This window comes from Homarus americanus, unplaced genomic scaffold (genome assembly GCF_018991925.1).
Source record: "Homarus americanus isolate GMGI-L3 unplaced genomic scaffold, GMGI_Hamer_2.0 scaffold16430, whole genome shotgun sequence".
Lineage (NCBI taxonomy): Eukaryota > Metazoa > Arthropoda > Malacostraca > Decapoda > Nephropidae > Homarus > Homarus americanus.
This window is the reverse complement of record NW_024729259.1, coordinates 3,140,422-3,157,267: the sequence shown is the minus strand read 5'-3', so window position 1 is coordinate 3,157,267 and position 16,846 is coordinate 3,140,422. Positions and strand designations below refer to the sequence as shown.

Here is a 16,846-nt window from a genome sequence, read left to right as displayed (position 1 = left end):
ATATGTTGTTAGTGGAGTCTTGTGGTTTGTAGTAGTATTGACAGTCATATGATCGGCTGCTAGAGGACACCGAGATGGAGGGGAAGGTAGTCACTGTTATATTACTTTCTTCAATAATTTGTGGTGTATATGCCAAAGAACATGTACCTGTGCTGATATGGAACACACAACAGTAAGTATACCGTCTGATTCAGTGGTTGTAGTTGTAATTCTTTTAATAGTGTAGCTTCCTGCCTGAATACTTAAAGTTATAGATTATTTCAGTAGGTCATTACAACCCCTGTTACTTTTGTTGTTTGTATTTAATAATTATAGCTTTAACGCATGGTTTTTGATGTGTTATGAACGAATTTTTCATTTCTGGCGCAAATTAATAGTTTCTGAGATTAGCCCCCTCTCCTCCCCCTCCCATCTTAGAATCTAGAGATTTTCTATAAAAATCAAGGTAAAAAGTCTTCAAAACACATGGAAACCAATGGTGGTACAGCAGTAACGCGCTTAACTCGCCAATATGTCAAGGGTTCGAGCCTCGGTCTGGACACACGTGAGAAGGGTTATATAGTGTCACCCTCACTACCAAACACCACAGCTTTCCCGGTCCCCTGTTTCCTCCTGTACTAACACTGGAACCTGCCCCTTAACGGGGTATCTCCACCTTACTGTTAGACCGCCCAAACGACTAGTAACCTGACCTTACTGGGGAGCTCCACAGTTAGACCGCCCAAACGACTAGTAACCTGACCTTACTGGGGAGCTCCACAGTTAGACCGCCCAAACGACTAGTAACCTGACCTTACTGGGGAGCTCCACAGTTAGACCGCCCAAACGACTAGTAACCTGACCTTACTGGGGAGCTCCACAGTTAGACCGCCCAAACGACTAGTAACCTGACCTTACTGGGGAGCTCCACAGTTGTTTGGTGTTCTGGGTGTGTACCACCATGTACAAACATACATAATAAAATGTTAAATATCTCACTTAAATTTAATTTGCATCAGAAATGTCATGGAAGAAAAGTCTTATAATTGTCAAAGTTACCGATTACAACTATAAAATTTACAAATTCGTGTAGCAACACGTGAAGTACAGGTAATATCCAATGATAAAGGTTTAGGAGTCTGTTAGCACTAGAAATAACTTATGAAATTTAACCAAAATTTCTTGAGATACTATTTGCATGATATTGAACACGAAAATGGAAGCGAGAATGCACAGAACCTATTATTAGGTACTGTGCCTGACCAAATCTACCTAACTGTACCTAACCTAACTTCCTAATCTGTGCATTGTCATTTTGATTTTCTTATTATCATCCTTACATCATCTCTAAAAATATGAATTAATTCAATCCAATGTAAATCGTAATAAACGTACCTCATGAGAGCGTCGTTCATTTCTTGACATGTATATGAAGACCGCGGATGCTCCCACACAGCAAACGATGCGAACCAAAACATGGTCACCGTGGCAGGTCAGACGGCCCTATAATTACTGTAAATACTGTATTTCTTGACCTACAAAGGACGTGGAGACATGATATTACTGCCATAAGATCCGTGTTTCCAGTACAGTATTTGTACCCCATTATTTCCCTCTTTTTTCATGGCCTGCCCACTAACAAGTAATTTATGATCGAAGGATAGACGAAAAAGGAAAAAAAAATATTAAAATGGTGTCGCCTCCATTTTATTACTCCGTATCATCCAAACAATGTCTCCTGAAAATTTGGTGCAATTTTATAAATTCCCTTTGGTGCTAACTGTCTCATTCATCATTACCCAAAAAATAGAGAAAGAAATTGGTAAATGTCATAGATTTTTATACAGACTTAATAGTGGTTTGGGGTTGTGACTTGAGTTTATTTTATTATATCATTCTTCAGCAGATTACCCTTATAAAATCCATTATAGAACAATGTATGATTTTAGCTGAACGAACCACTGAATGACGTACCGTACTCAGTTATGACAATAAATGTAGGCAGTGGTGTAATACTTTACGAGAGCAGTCTGGTGTCACGGTCTATCTCGTCCCCAGTCCAAAACGTTTACACCGCCCTTCTGTCCATTCGAGGCGTGATAATTTAGGTTCTACAGTATAGATACAACGTGAAAATCACCATTTGGGAGTATACTGCAATGAACTTAGAAAATTAATATCCAGCTTTATTTTAGTATAAAACTACAATCTGATCAATGGGAGATAATATACCAGGAGGAGGAACTAAGCTGGTCAAATGACTCCCTTTTGTTACTGGTTAACACAATCCTCCACCAAAAGAAATAATAATAGTAATGTCTTGTATGTTTTTCCCTGCTTTTGTTATCGACCATTGGAGAAGGAGGACTAGTGTTTGAATAGTTCCATTTAAGGCAGTTTACATGATCTTGTTGCAATGCAGATTTCATCTCTGATCACACCAAGTTTCTCCATAGTGTTTTTTTATTTTTTTTTAATGTAATTTCTTAAGTTTGAAATTGATGGAGGAAGATAGCCAGTAACAAGCTTGCCGTGCACTCTGTTGTTTCTTTAGAATGTACGAATGCTTTTTTTTAGTTCCCAAGATAAGAGAGTTTGTTTCTTATATGGAAAAATTTTCTCACGTTGGTACTAGGTCAGACCACTCATCAGCCTTACCCTGGAGACATTTGTGATGGTATACATACCATACCTTTACTATCAACATGAGCAAAGCTTTGTTTGTTCCTGTACAGTACTGTACTGTATTGAATCAGTGATCATCACTCATTTTTTCAGCTGCCCAAGGGGTGAGACTGTAATGTTTTGGGGGGAAGGGTGGCCTGTCTTTTATAGGTTTCTTTATTTTTTTCCCCCAGTTTTTTCCTTCAGATTTTTGTTTCCGTCATTTTGATTTTAGTTTAACTCTTAAGCATAAATTTTTTCCGGCGCTATATGATGTGGCTGTTCCTGCGCTAAGACCGTATTCCTAATCAATCAATCATTTTTCAGGTCCCAGGAGGGTCTTCCAGCTGTGTCAGCACTGCAGTTCATGAACTATGGTACTTTCCAAGCTAAATACCTGGAGCCCTTTAAGCCAAAGAACATTCTCCTCTTTCTGCAAGATGCTGTAAGCTCCAGTTGGCTATTGAATTTAAATAATTGTTATTGAAAGGTGTTTTGCACCCAGCCCACCCAGCTCTGAATTGGTACCTACAGTAACTTCACAGTTTGGAAGTGAAGATGTTTTAGGTGTAGTGTTGGCCACGCTGCCTCATTGTATACTAAAGCTTTAATAGTGAATTAAGTGTGCTGTATCTACTGCCCAAAAAAGGGCTGTCTGGCCTATGGAACCCATTTTTAGTATGTTTGTAGAATCTCATGCATGTTATTTTATTCAGGAAATTTGAACTCAGAAACCCAATTCCAGTTGCTTCTTGTTTTAAGATGAATATTGTAAGACTTTATTTTTATGAGCATTTCGTGAAGAATTATATCATAATTGTGAAGATAAATTATTTTTATACAGCTGAGTGTGGAAGACCTTTCAAGCCATGCCTCTGAACTGCACCATGTCAGCCAGTGGATGGAAAGCAGCCACTCACTCTACTTGCCTAATGTTGAAGAAGCTGCTCACCTGGCCCATGACCTACCCTCACATGGGTATAATGTAAGTTACTCTCTTGACTGATCAAAGAATGTCCTGAGAGTTATTGGAGTCTCTCATACTGAACTGTACAGGTGCTCTCAAATTGGTTGGTATCCTGTTGCCTAGTATCACTGCAACTATTGTGTATTTATGCACATTTTCATATAATTTTCCTTGACTAACCATAAACTATATACAGTACACCGGGGTAGTTTCTTTTAAAAAATCATCCATGTCACCAGTACTTTACATACTTTGCATTGCTAAATTATAGTTTAAAATTAAATTGAGGCTACCATCTCCCCTCACAAGTTTTGATGTTTAATTGGAAGGTCGTAGCTTTGTACTGATATTTCTGATGAAAACTATTAAGTCTGCCTCTTGTTTTTTTTGTGTTTTTCAGAAAATTATCAGTTAAATGGTGTCAGAATTAGCTAGGAGGAGGGGATGTGATGAAGCAAATACCTAGACTTGAACTTCTCTTTAGTGCAATAGTAGTTTTATGAATTTTTTGTGTGTTGAATGAAGATGTAAAGGTATTATGGAATGGGGTCACCTGGATGAGCATTTGTAAACTTTCCTTCGTTTGGAACAAGTCTTAAGTTGAATGATGTGGTGAAACCTAACATGAACGTGTAGCATTACAGTACAGGCAGTCCCCGGGTTACATATGAGTGCCGTTCCTACAGACGTTCTTTAGTAAAAAATGTCTTCAAGTCGAAACACATACCCTATGTGCATTCGGTACTTACAGAACAATGTTTAAAATCCCACTATATCATAGCCTAAGTCCTTGTATACATCTAAAATCACTTAATATCATTTAATTTAAGAGAAAAGAAGAAATAGTATGAAAAAATACGGTAAATGAAAGTAAAAATTAAGTCATCAGGTAAAGGTAGTAGGCAGCTATCAAACAGGGTAGTACTCCTGCCTGGGGAGATATTGAAAGCATAATGTGTCGTCTTATGTGTCTGGTGGGCTAATCCTCGTTAAAAAAAACTGTGACCTCGTTCAAATAAGCGAGTGTTCTTAAGTCGAGGACCCCCTACACTAGACAACAAAGTCTGTGTCCATGGTCAAGGGTCAGATATGTTAACCCTTAAGCCCTGGGTTAGGGTGCTGCTGGCAGTAACCCTCCCCTCCCCACGGGGATAAATCAAGAAAAAATCAACTTAAAAAAAGTGGCGGGAATAGACGGACGTTCTGGAACGTCACCCTGGGCCTAAGGGTTAATTTACAGTACCATGGTTTTATTTTAGGTAGTGGTTCTGGAACCTGGTGTTCCATCTGCTGGACTGAACCTGAAACAACAAGACAAAAATCTTGTGGTTGTAAAGCTGCCCTCCACTCTCACAAACCCAAGTAGACGTAGAGCCATCCAGAAAGCTGGTAAAGTATTATGATGTTACTCTTGATTATGTTTCTTTGTCTTTTCTTAACATTCACACATGCCTGTACAGTACTTGCAAATGCATACAGTATTATTTTTTTCAAGAATGAGGACTTTTGCATCATATGCATTGAACATTTTAACAGGTTCACATAGTGATGACCTCTTTTACTGGAAACATTTTTTTATGTTCCATAATTTTGATGAATTGAAGATATTAATAAACATGTTTTCCACTTTTATTGCAGATGAAGTAATGGAAAATGTTATCTCAAAGATTGGGGCACAGAGGGAGTTTACAGTTATCTTCACTGGCCTGAAACCATCTGTAGTGAGTAATGATATTTTTAACATATACTGAAAGTTTAAGTATATATCTGCAGTTACACCCATGGGTGAATTATTATTCAGTAAAATAGAGTTGTTAGAAAATTTATTAAAAAGACAATGTGTGGATGCAGTATAGCTTTGATATTAGTGGGTTCTAAGCTTTATAATTGTTTCAGTTCTGTCTCTATTTCTGTTGTCTGTGTGAAGTTTAAGCTAGGACATACTATACTGTAATTCTTATCTCCAATGACCTAATGATTACAAGTATTGATGCATATACCATTGAAGCATAGGTACAGGTTGGTTATCCTTTATCCAAAATTCCCAAGTCCAAAATGCTCTGAAATCCGAAGTTCTGTTTCATTATATTTCTGGTAGATAATACACCTAATATGGCATATATCATAATTATTACTAGGGTAGGTATGTATGTGTAATGAATAAAGGTAAGACACGGACTGCTCAGTGCCTCAGAGTCAGGCATCATGGCAATGCCGAACAGATGGTAGTGACTGCTTACCTTTCTGGGTCTTTAGTGTACTGTACATATCATATATTTTATACCTAAAATGATTCAACTATATTTCATAAAACTACCTGCAGAATATATGTATCCATATGCTATAAATGAAATATAAATTAATTTTGTGCATGGACTTGGTTCCCATCCCTGCTGGGTGAGCTACCGCATTATATGGGTTCTGTATACAGGATATAGGCATTCCAAAATAAAAAAATATCCAAAATCTGAGACACAAGCATTTCGGATAAGGGATACCCAACTTGTATAAACAAATTTTTGGTTGGCAGCCTTTGGGTACTGTATATGAGAATTCAAATGGGATTTCAAATGTTGGTTTAGACCACAGATTAAATTTTGGGAGAAACATTGAAGTAATATTTCAGAAATGCCATGTGTTAAGATATAATTACATTACATTGGAAAAGCTGAATGGCAATAAAGAATAGTTTCCCTGCTAAAATATGGTGATTTAGAGAAAATAATAAGAGTATCAGGGGCAGATCCAGGAATAGCAAAAGGAGGGGTCCAAGAAGTTGTGGATGGGGGAACATGGTGAGCACAACGAGCCCAGGCAGCTGGTTTTTTTTTGGGGGGGGGAAGGGGGGGGGTTGCATTTTGAAGCCATGTGCACTTGATATTAGGAGATATTCCGAGGTTAATAGTAATTGAGGTCACTGCAGAAGTGACATTTTGTACAACTGGAGAAAGGGTGACTTTTGTGAAATATCCATCAGCACATGGGGGGGGAGTTACCTGCCTTGCTGGTAATAATTTTCTGGTTATACGACTGGTGCATGCCTTGCCTTCATTACAAAGCCTTTTTGCAACTTCACTCTTCCATATGTGAGGCCTCAGGTTCACTTGCCTCAATTCACTCACAACTGGTGCTGGGTCATCCACATTGGACACACTTTGTATTAGAGGAAACCTTGTTGAAACTTGTTGTGGTGGTAACTTGATTTCAGGTGAGGTGGCGCTTGTGCCCTTACCACAGCGGTGGCCTCAATTACTTTTTACTGAACACCAACCTCTCGTTTTACGCGGGGGTTATGTTCTTGAAAACTACCGCTTAATTAAAAAATGCATAAATTAAACATAATGTTCCCATAAGAATACATGTCAATGGTACAGGTTAGGGGAACCATCATATACTGCACAGGGTACGAACAGTGCTCTCACTTAAACCAAGCATGCGGCCAACCTCCGACACATTTAATTTCACGTCCATTGCGATTGTTTTTTGTGCCTTTTTAGCTTTAGGCGCCCCAGAGGAGGCAGATGGACGTTTTCCAGACATGCTCAATGGGGAAAACAGCGTTTAACACTAAAAAGGTACGTGATAAACACAATGCGAATGAGAGCACAGAAAAAAAGTAGTGCTGGTGTGAACTGAGAAAGCAATACGCAAGAAGCTTGCTGGACGTCGTCACAGTTGTTGTACAAAATTCTTCATTAACATCATTATCTTCATCATTAGTAGTAATAATCTTTATTATTACATTACAGTATTATAATAATTATTATTATTAATAATAATAATACAGTATTAAAATCATTAATGTTGATTTGATTGAGACTTTATAGTAATAACTTGCAAGCACCTCACTAGGCATCATACGCAACTCCACTGCCAGGCGAATACACATGGCAAATGTAAACTGTCTTGAGCACATTATTTCAAAAACAGGTGCATGTAAATTAAATTTGGTATTAATTGATCAATCGCGTTATTCCAAAAACGCTGAAATCGAACGCGCGTAAAACGCGAATTACCTGTACAAAAAATGACTGAGTACAATACTGCATTAAAGAAGGAGTATTGGAATTTTCTGATGCAGTATAATACGAGTACATAGTAAGATCATGTATGGTTTATTAAGATTTATAGGAAAAAAGAATACAGGAACTCTGCAGTCTTAATTATTTAGGTGGATTATGCATTGGTCACCTTGCTTAGAATTTTTGAAAGAAGTGTTTGTATTAAAAAAAGGGAGTGTGATAGTGTTTGTATTTTACCAGTGCAGTTGGCAAGTTGTCCGGTCTCGGATTATTCCCTGACACTGGGACATGCAACTCATTAACTTAAGGTATAGTTGTTGTATTGGCAACAGCTTCTACACCTTAAACAAATTCACACTTAAGTGGCCCTTGGGCTGGCCATCCTCATTACAGGAGGGGCATCCATTACTATTTATTTTGTATTCGGAAATAAAAGAGGGACGATGTACTGAATATTGAACTTATTTTGATACAGGAGGAGCACAGTGAACAGTATGAGGAGAGGATTCGTGTGGCTCGTTCACTCCAGGCCGTCTCTGCAGGGTTGCCAGGCTACTATAATACCTCTTGTGTTCTGCTCTACCTTCACAACAACACTGTAGTCACCCTTACACACCAAAATAGTACTGACAGGTGAGATTTATTCTTGCTCATTCCTTGGGGTTATGTGTACATGAATGCTGGCTGTATGGTATTTATAGTAACAATGCTATACGGTGTGTGTGTGTGTGTGTATGTGATGGCAGACAGACATTGACTGTAATAATAATAATAATAAACGGTTTATTAATAGAGTTGTAGCCGGTGGCTGAAAATATACAAACTTACATTTGATTTAGACATAATGATATGCGTTGAATACATTTACAGGGCTGTACAGTACATAAATCAGGAGTTGTTTATTATTTTAACAATAGATGGGATGGTGCTATTCTTATATCTACTAGTGCGGGCTCTTATGGGCTGAATTTTGTTGTCGTGGCTGACTGCGTGACAAGAACCGTACAGGAATAATATTGGCAAGATGGATGCAAGTGGAGATAACAAACAATAAGAAAAGCAACTTGGATGGTGATTGTTTTTTCTGTAGCAATGGGAGTTATTATGATACCCCAAAACAGTTTAGTTAATGTTAATGGATGTAATGTGTCTTAAGAGAAAAATCTTTTTTTATTACCAGTTTAATTTTTTTTCAGTGAGGTACTTGTTGTGGATGAAGGCCAAAGCATGGGTGAAGCCATTGGGCATTGTCCGGGAACTGCGGATGATAAAACGGCCAATATTTTGATCAAATACCAGAATGTAGAAAGTAATAAAAATCATACCTATGGAAAGGTCAAATTTCAGTAAGTACAGTTCATTACCAATATTATTATTTTTTCGTGGCTGCTTTTCATTGAGATAAAATTACATTATTCCATCAATATATTTTTATTTGATTCATTTGATTTGTTGAGGTTTTAAGTACTGCACATTTTTATCACATAACCATATATTTTGAGGGTGTAGTTGTTACAGTACAGTATGTCCAAAATGTTCGCAACGAATCAAATTTATCTTCAGTACCTTTCCATAGACTTAAATTTAGTGTGGAAGAGTATTGTGGTCACTCAAATGCAATCACTTCAACCAAACATCAGAGCACTGTTTGCACCACAATTCTCAGCCATACTGTACTTGACAAAGTTAATCCCCTGTAATATTTCTGTTCATTCATAATGCTTTTTCCTGCCATTCTTCAGGTACTTGTTCCTTTGTGTAATGTAAACACTTGCCATCCTTGATTAAATTTGATTTCCTTTGCTTTCCCAAGAATTGCCAACACTGTTATTGCAGGAGCTGAAACATTGGTCACTATTTGCTAGGAGTGTGTTGAGAGATTCTCTTCATGTAAATTTTCTTTCACTCTAAGTAAGAAATTTTTGAATGGATAATGATGAATACAACTTAAATTATCAGATGTTGTGACAAGTCTTACCATTTCAGGTTAAATTTTGAGATGGCAAATAAGGGGTGGACACTAACTGGTGTTAATGGCTCCTTTGACACTACAGAGATATATTTCAAGGTTAGTGGGTTTTTTTTGTAGATTAAATTGATATGTTCAGTTTTGTGTGTTAATGATGCTAATTTGGAAGGTATTGAGGTTTAAATAAAGGATAGATTCTGAAATCCCATTCCATAACTTTGGAAATAGAGGCTTAAAATCCTTCCTTCCTACTACGGATTTCCTCGGGGCTGATTGAAAGTGGTGTTTTGCATTCCCACCCTGTAGTTAGGTCTGTTATGCAATGCTGTACTGTACAGCTTCCTAAATTATTACTCCTGACCCTTCAGTTATAATTCTGGTGTTTAAGACCTTATTTAAAAAGCTATAGAGGCTGCTGAAGGCTTGGCCGATCATTGGGTAGCAGTAGGCATCCCCTGCCCATGCTGGTGTATTCAGGAAAACTTAAAAAACAAGTAAAAGAATTCTACTCTTACAAACTGGCCAAGCATATATATGTTTTAAACTGTAAAGAAACACGTGTACTTGCCAGGGGTTAGCATTATGGAGGGTAGGAAGAATTGAGAAAGTGCTTGAAGTGGTATGTGAGGCAATGGGGCGAAGTTAGTAGTACGAGGTAAGTAATACTGATTTGTAGGTAGTATGAAGTACAGGACATTTCGTTTACTATGTTATTACTATTTACAATTATTACCACTACCTCCAGTAATTTATGACAAATCTGGTGATGGTCGAGAGTTCCTTTTTACTTGTATTTGAGGGTCGAAACATGTGAAGTCTATGGGTCTTAAAAATTAGATTTTGGTGGGCATATACACGATAAGTTCTTTCCAGACTTGGTCATAATGTGGAATTTCAGAATTATTCCTTTATAAGTGCCAAGTAACTCAGTGTTATTTCATTTAATTCAGGTCATACTAATGGATAGCACAGTGATCAAGAACAATATTTTTCTCTCAATTGTTCACCAATGGTTTCATGGCCTGGGATTTAAATTGTGAATATTGGGAAAGCCATAAAACTCTTATTGAACTTAAGCACAATCAGTTTTAAGGGTGAAGACAGGAATTTTGGGAATATTTAATGACCCTTTCTTCTCTGTTCAGAGTATTTTAAGTTCTTTCTTTATTTTACAGCCCATCTCTTCAGAAATCAGTGGCATTCCAATATTCATGTCATATGCTTGCACACAGAAAGTGACCTTTACAGCTGCTGTCAATAATAACACTGGCTCAAGTAATGGTTTAGTGAAGCTGGTACTGGGTGGTGTACAGGTAAGAAAAGTATATTATTGGTTGCAAATTTAAGAATTTCTTTACCCTGATTCCTCATTTCCTCCAGGGTTAACGGTGAAGAAAACTGCATTGATAAAATTCTATTATCTGTAAGAAACTGGTCATTCCTCATATTGTTTTTGTACAGTAATTCATTGTTGTGGTGTTAACCTGTCCTTTCTTAGTTTGGGCTGCCAAATCTGTAATTCTTAACTAACTTTAAGAGTGCAAAGGTTTGTTTCTTGTGTTCCTTTACAACATATATGCTAAAAAAAAGGGAAATATAATAGAATTAAAAGTTATATCCATCCAACTCCTATTGGCATGTATAAATTTGGCAGTCTGTTTACAAGCCAGTTGTGTGATAGTTTGTACCAAAAATTATAAACAGTACAGTTCAGTAAAACCTCTATGAATCAAATTTTTTTCTGCACCAGACTTCAATAAGCCCAATAAACTTTTTTTTCTTTCTCTCAAGTCCGGAAAATCCTCAAGTCCAAATGGTTTGTGTGTTTGTACATCACTTTATGTGCAGTTGAACATTTGTGTATGAGTGTAGTGTGCGACATGTGCGTCAGTCTGCCTCATCTTCATATGTGTCATATCAGTCAGGACTTCCCAATCATACTTGCCATTCGTCCAGGGTGAGTGGAAAATCCTTAGGGCAAATCAGATTAAAAAATAACTAGCCCGTTAGACGAGTGATAATTTTGCGTCACGTAAAAGTGAAGGAGACCCTGTAAGTAGACCCTGTGTTCTCGAAAGGCTTTATATTCAACATAATTTGTATTGAACAGTTCTCTAATTTACCTCCAGTTTCTCAATAGAACCATTGAATTATTATACTGATCAGTTATAACAAAAATCGAGATAAATAACAATGTGCACGAAAATGTGTGCATTTTGTTTGATTTATCAGCTGACTCATCAAGGAAGGCACAACTAACATGCAGCCGAGTGGACCTGTAGTAATTAATATTGTACACTTGATCAGAGAACCGTCTTCAAATCTGAGTGTTGGCAACCACAGTCCTCCACTCTGTTTTTACCAATCCTCCAAGACTTTGTATCTCTTGGGTGTGACTCAGTTTTTAATTTAATTCATCCATCCATCACAGTCTCCTCTTTCCCCTAGTCCTCCTACCCTCAACTTTTTCCAATAATATTTCTGTTATCGTCCCCTCATCCCTAATTATATGACCAAGTATCTCATTTTTCTGTACAGTTCAAATATTTCTCAACGCTAACCTTAGTACTTCATTGGTTTTCTTGTCAGTAATGTATTCTTAACATTCACCTATAACACCAAATTTCAAAGGCCTCCAATCTCTTTCTTGTGTCTGCAGAAAGTGTCCATGCTTCTGACCCATACAACAGTCCTTGCCATATACTATAGTACATCTTTACAGCAGCCTTTTTTTTTTTCAAATTGAAGTTAATGTCACTTTTTATTAGGTCTTTTAGATTGTTAATGCTGTTTTTGCATGATATGCTCTTGTTATGATTTCTTTTGTACATCTACTGTCACAGCTAATGTTACTTGCAAAGTAAACCAAAATTTCCACTTTTAAGTTCCCTGTTGCCTACCATAATTTTTATTTTAGGATTTATTCCCAATTTAGAAACAACCATTACTTTTGTCTTTACAGCATTACAGTATCTCTTAATCCATGTTCTTTACTGATCTGTTAACCAGTTTTTGTAATGCCTCTTCATTATCCAAGATAAGATCAGTATCATCTGCATGGCATATATTTTGTTACTGTACTTTACCTTTTAGTCCTTCATTGGTACTTATAACTTCTCTCATTAAGAATTGTGCATACAATATATATTATACAATGTTGGAGATAGAACACAGCCTTTTCGTACTCCCTGTCTAACTGTGAGCTTCATGCCTGTAGTATGTTTATTATTTACCAACACTGCAGGCTCTTGTTGCCAGTAAAGATTTTCTTTAGAATTCTAGTACAGTAGGGCTGGGATATGACTTGAGCTAATTTTTCTAAACTGGGTGCACTCCTGGTTTTTTAGGTAATACAGTAATACAAATATTGATTTTTTTAAATCACTGGGAAGGTCTCCTTTGAAGTCCAGTGCAGTACTGTATATAGAATTATGTATTTTAGTCATATAATTTATCCCATTCTTGTACATTTGTTTTATAAATTCTGCTGGAAGCTGATCAACCCCACAAGCTTTATCATTTTGCTCACAGCTCTCCCAACTTCTGATTAGAATTGTCAATTTAATCTTTATTTCCTTTTTGTTTCTTACCTTTACTCTGTCCTTACCATTCTATAGTTCTTCGTACTTTTCTCATCTCCTTTACTTCTTCTGCCTCAAATAGGATGTTATTGTCTTTGTTTTTAATAGTCCCACCCCATTTATATATCTTATTGGGGGGGGGGATCACTATTGTAATGTCATGTAACCATTCCTTAACCTCTTCAGCACAATGACTTAATCCTTTGAATACGACAATACTTGTACTCTTCAGGGGGATCAAGTCATCGTACTCAAGGGAATAAGTAATTGTGCTGATGGGTTTAAGGAATAGAGACATGAAATTAGTGATCCATAATAAGAAATTCATGGATTCATTGTTATGGGGTTGCGGGTTATACACAATACTCAAGGGTTAAGTCATCATACTCAAGGGGTTACTGGTTAAGCCATTTTGGCCTTTTGTTTTTATTCTTTCGTAAGTTGTACAATCCTTTTTACCAGATAGGTCTTAAGCTATAGTTATTGTTATTAGTAAAGACAGTCCTAACATGAAAGTGAAACATTATTTTTATCTCATTCCAGATGCATCCATTTACTGTAAAGGGTAAGTTTGGTGGAGCCTGGGACTGTGTTGGCTTCTTCACTGTTTCCATCTGGATTAGTCTGCTGGCAACTCTGCTGATGGTTACCATTCTTAGTGTTGGAATGTATATGCTTAGTGATATCAAGACCATGGACCGTTTTGATGACCCTAAGGGACAGCCCATTATGGTACCAAACACTGATTAAAATGAAGCTTGATACTGATCTAAGAAGTTGCTGCATCAGATAAAGATTGTTAAACCATGAACGTGATATATTCTGAGGTTGTAGGGACATTGGCTTCATATGCCTTTATAACATGAAGTATGGCATTTTTCTAATAGCCAGTAGTGCGTAAATTTTTTATTTAGTTCAGTGAATGGTTGAAAACTTAACATATGGAGACATTTCATATTTATCAGTCACCTAATAGCATAAAAATGTATGTAAATATTTTGAGTAATATGAATACAAAAATATGGAAAATTTATTGTGATGTTAATGTACTTGAAACATTTTCTTAGTCAAAAGTGTCACTCTGCTTCACTATAGATGGTGTCAGATATATATATATATATATATATATATATATATATATATATATATATATATATATATATATATATATATATATATATATATATATATATATATATATATATATATATATATATATATATACAATAGTTTCCTTTTAAGTATTACTGTTTATTGTTGATATGGAATATATATAGTTATATCTAAAATACCTTTAAAGTCCAAGAGATATTATGGATATCTAGTGACCTACAGTACATGCTTGTGAAAAATATTAAAACAATTTCACAAGATGTTTAGTGCATTTACATAAAATGTAATAATGAAAATTTGCAGGATGTTGGTGTAAACTGGGGTCACTTATATGGGTAGATTAAGTCCAGAAGTAAATGTTGGCAGTATTTTTTCTTCGAGTGATGAAATTTAGTAACTTTATCATCTATAAAATTTGAAGGAGCTAATCCCTTTGCCGAGGAGATTGGTAAAAGGAATATGGTAAGCATGAGTGTTAATTGTGGATATTCAAGATCATACTGTATAAGTTTAAGAGCCCACATATTTAGCTGAAGGTAATGAGTAAACATATGTGATTATCTTCTGTATTATACTATTTATTTCTTCAAAATTTCTACCCAAGCATTTCATTGTCATAAGGTAAATGAAAGATACTTGCACTTTGGGGCTGAAATCATCGCACAATATCTATAGATCGCAAGTAAAGTATATAGTTATATACCCAGAAACAATGATCGATTAAATGTGTGGATGTAATAGTTTATAGGTAAGTCCTGTAATTCTTAAAAGGATGTATAATTCTTAACCTTTTCCTGCATGTTGTCTTTGCCCAGTACAGTATGTCTATTTAACTTAAACAATGCAAAATATTTAAGTCATTGTAAATAGAGCAGTCTGAAATACTACTAATGATATTGTGGAAGTGTTGTGGATGATATTAAAGAGTAAATTCCATAGTTTATGAGTGTCAAACTTAAGTAAGAATTATAGAACATTCCAGGTGCTCATAAGTTGTGGTTATTGTCAGCATTAATTATTCTGGTATGTATCATAATTTATGTATTATATGTACAGTTGTGTTTCAGTAAAGGTGTTGTGGAGAAGCCATCTTTCATTTAGTGACTTCATAACATATTTTAATTCTATGTACATATATGTATATTGTACTGGTATATTTCAGATGTGTGTTTATGGGTGATGGACAGGTATTTATGATAAATGAAAATTTGCACACATTTTATTGCCAACGAAACCTTGTAAAAATTAGTTGTCATTACAACACCTTTCTGGTCCTTCACAAACACTGATGCTTCATGCATGTTGTTCCCCTTTCTCTTTGTTTGCAATTTTCAGCCCATTCTTCCCTAGTCTTTCCCTCTCCCATATGCCTCAGAATATATATATATATATATATAAAATTTTTCCATGTTTCACTTTGTTCTCAATTTAAGGGCTGTATTCAGAGTCGTTACACCACTCGATCGATCGGGAGCACCGTCATGTGTGATTATTCAGAGATGCCTATAGAACCAAAGGCACTCCCAGTGGAATGGGTTTCCTATCGGGATCACTAGAACAACTCATCGGGAGGGGGTACCTGCCCTGTGACAGTCCCTATTATAAAAACTTTTTCACCCTCCAAATTTTGGTATATTTAGATAGAATATATTCAAAACTGATGGGAAATGAGATTGCTTGCAACAGTCTTGGATAAATTTTTCTTGTAGCTCCGTTCACTTGTAGCAAGTTAAAAATATATTTTTCTAGTGTATTTGTGTGTGCTGAGACCGAATATGACGTTCATATTTGGCGGAAATTAGCCGGGTTTTTTTTTCGATTTGTTTTCGTTTGACATTTTCCGAGAAAAAAAAGTGCCTAAGCGACTAACAAATACACAATAAAACACTAGAAAAACAATAACCAAACCTAACTTAACTGACTCTCACCATATGATGGAATCACCTATTTCTTACCTTATTGGCCTGGTTCTTGTTCGTCGTTGCTTTCTGGGATTCTTACCCAACGCCACATATGTTGGTCTTTGCGATATTTACATTCCGTCTTGCTCTCAGTACACTTTACTGAGGTTGGAAGAACACCATGCGATCGAAAAAATGCTATAGTTTCTACGTTTTTTTTCAAAAACTCGCAATCAGCTCCATATACTATAAGTGACATCCATCGCAGACTTCCATGGTCGGAACTGAACTTGAATTTCAAAATATGAAACCCAAAATAAAACATGATTTTGATTGGGCCAAATATACTCTGAATTAGCAAAAACGCTTTTGATTGGCCGCGTGATGGGTACACATGCGCGTCGTGATTTATGAAGGAGATGCGAGAGACACGCAGTGTTAGGCGAGAGGCAGACGATAATGGCGGGAAATAATGGAAGAAAACAGAAATTTATTTGGAAAAGCTATCTCCGTTATTATACATTTCCGCCGGTAATGTAATAGATGAAAATTATCTTATATAGACGTCTTATTCGAATATGATAATAGATTAGTGGTAGGAATAAACGGAGCTACAAGAAAATAATACCCAGCCTTGTTTACATATACTA

At 36.2% G+C, this 16,846-nt stretch overlaps 1 protein-coding gene across 1 annotated transcript; it reads left to right on the top strand.

The window, feature by feature from the left end:
• The first annotated feature begins 43 nt into the window (after positions 1-43).
• LOC121866409 (V-type proton ATPase subunit S1-like) lies at positions 44-15,380 on the top strand. The gene is made up of 10 exons (XM_042366062.1): positions 44-172; positions 2,971-3,088; positions 3,488-3,628; positions 4,870-4,999; positions 5,249-5,331; positions 8,108-8,265; positions 8,829-8,978; positions 9,619-9,700; positions 10,777-10,914; positions 13,726-15,380. The coding sequence occupies exons 1-10, from the start codon at positions 75-77 to the stop codon at positions 13,930-13,932; spliced, it is 1,305 nt and encodes a 434-aa protein (XP_042221996.1). The 5' UTR covers positions 44-74; the 3' UTR covers positions 13,933-15,380.
• The last annotated feature ends 1,466 nt before the right edge of the window (positions 15,381-16,846 follow it).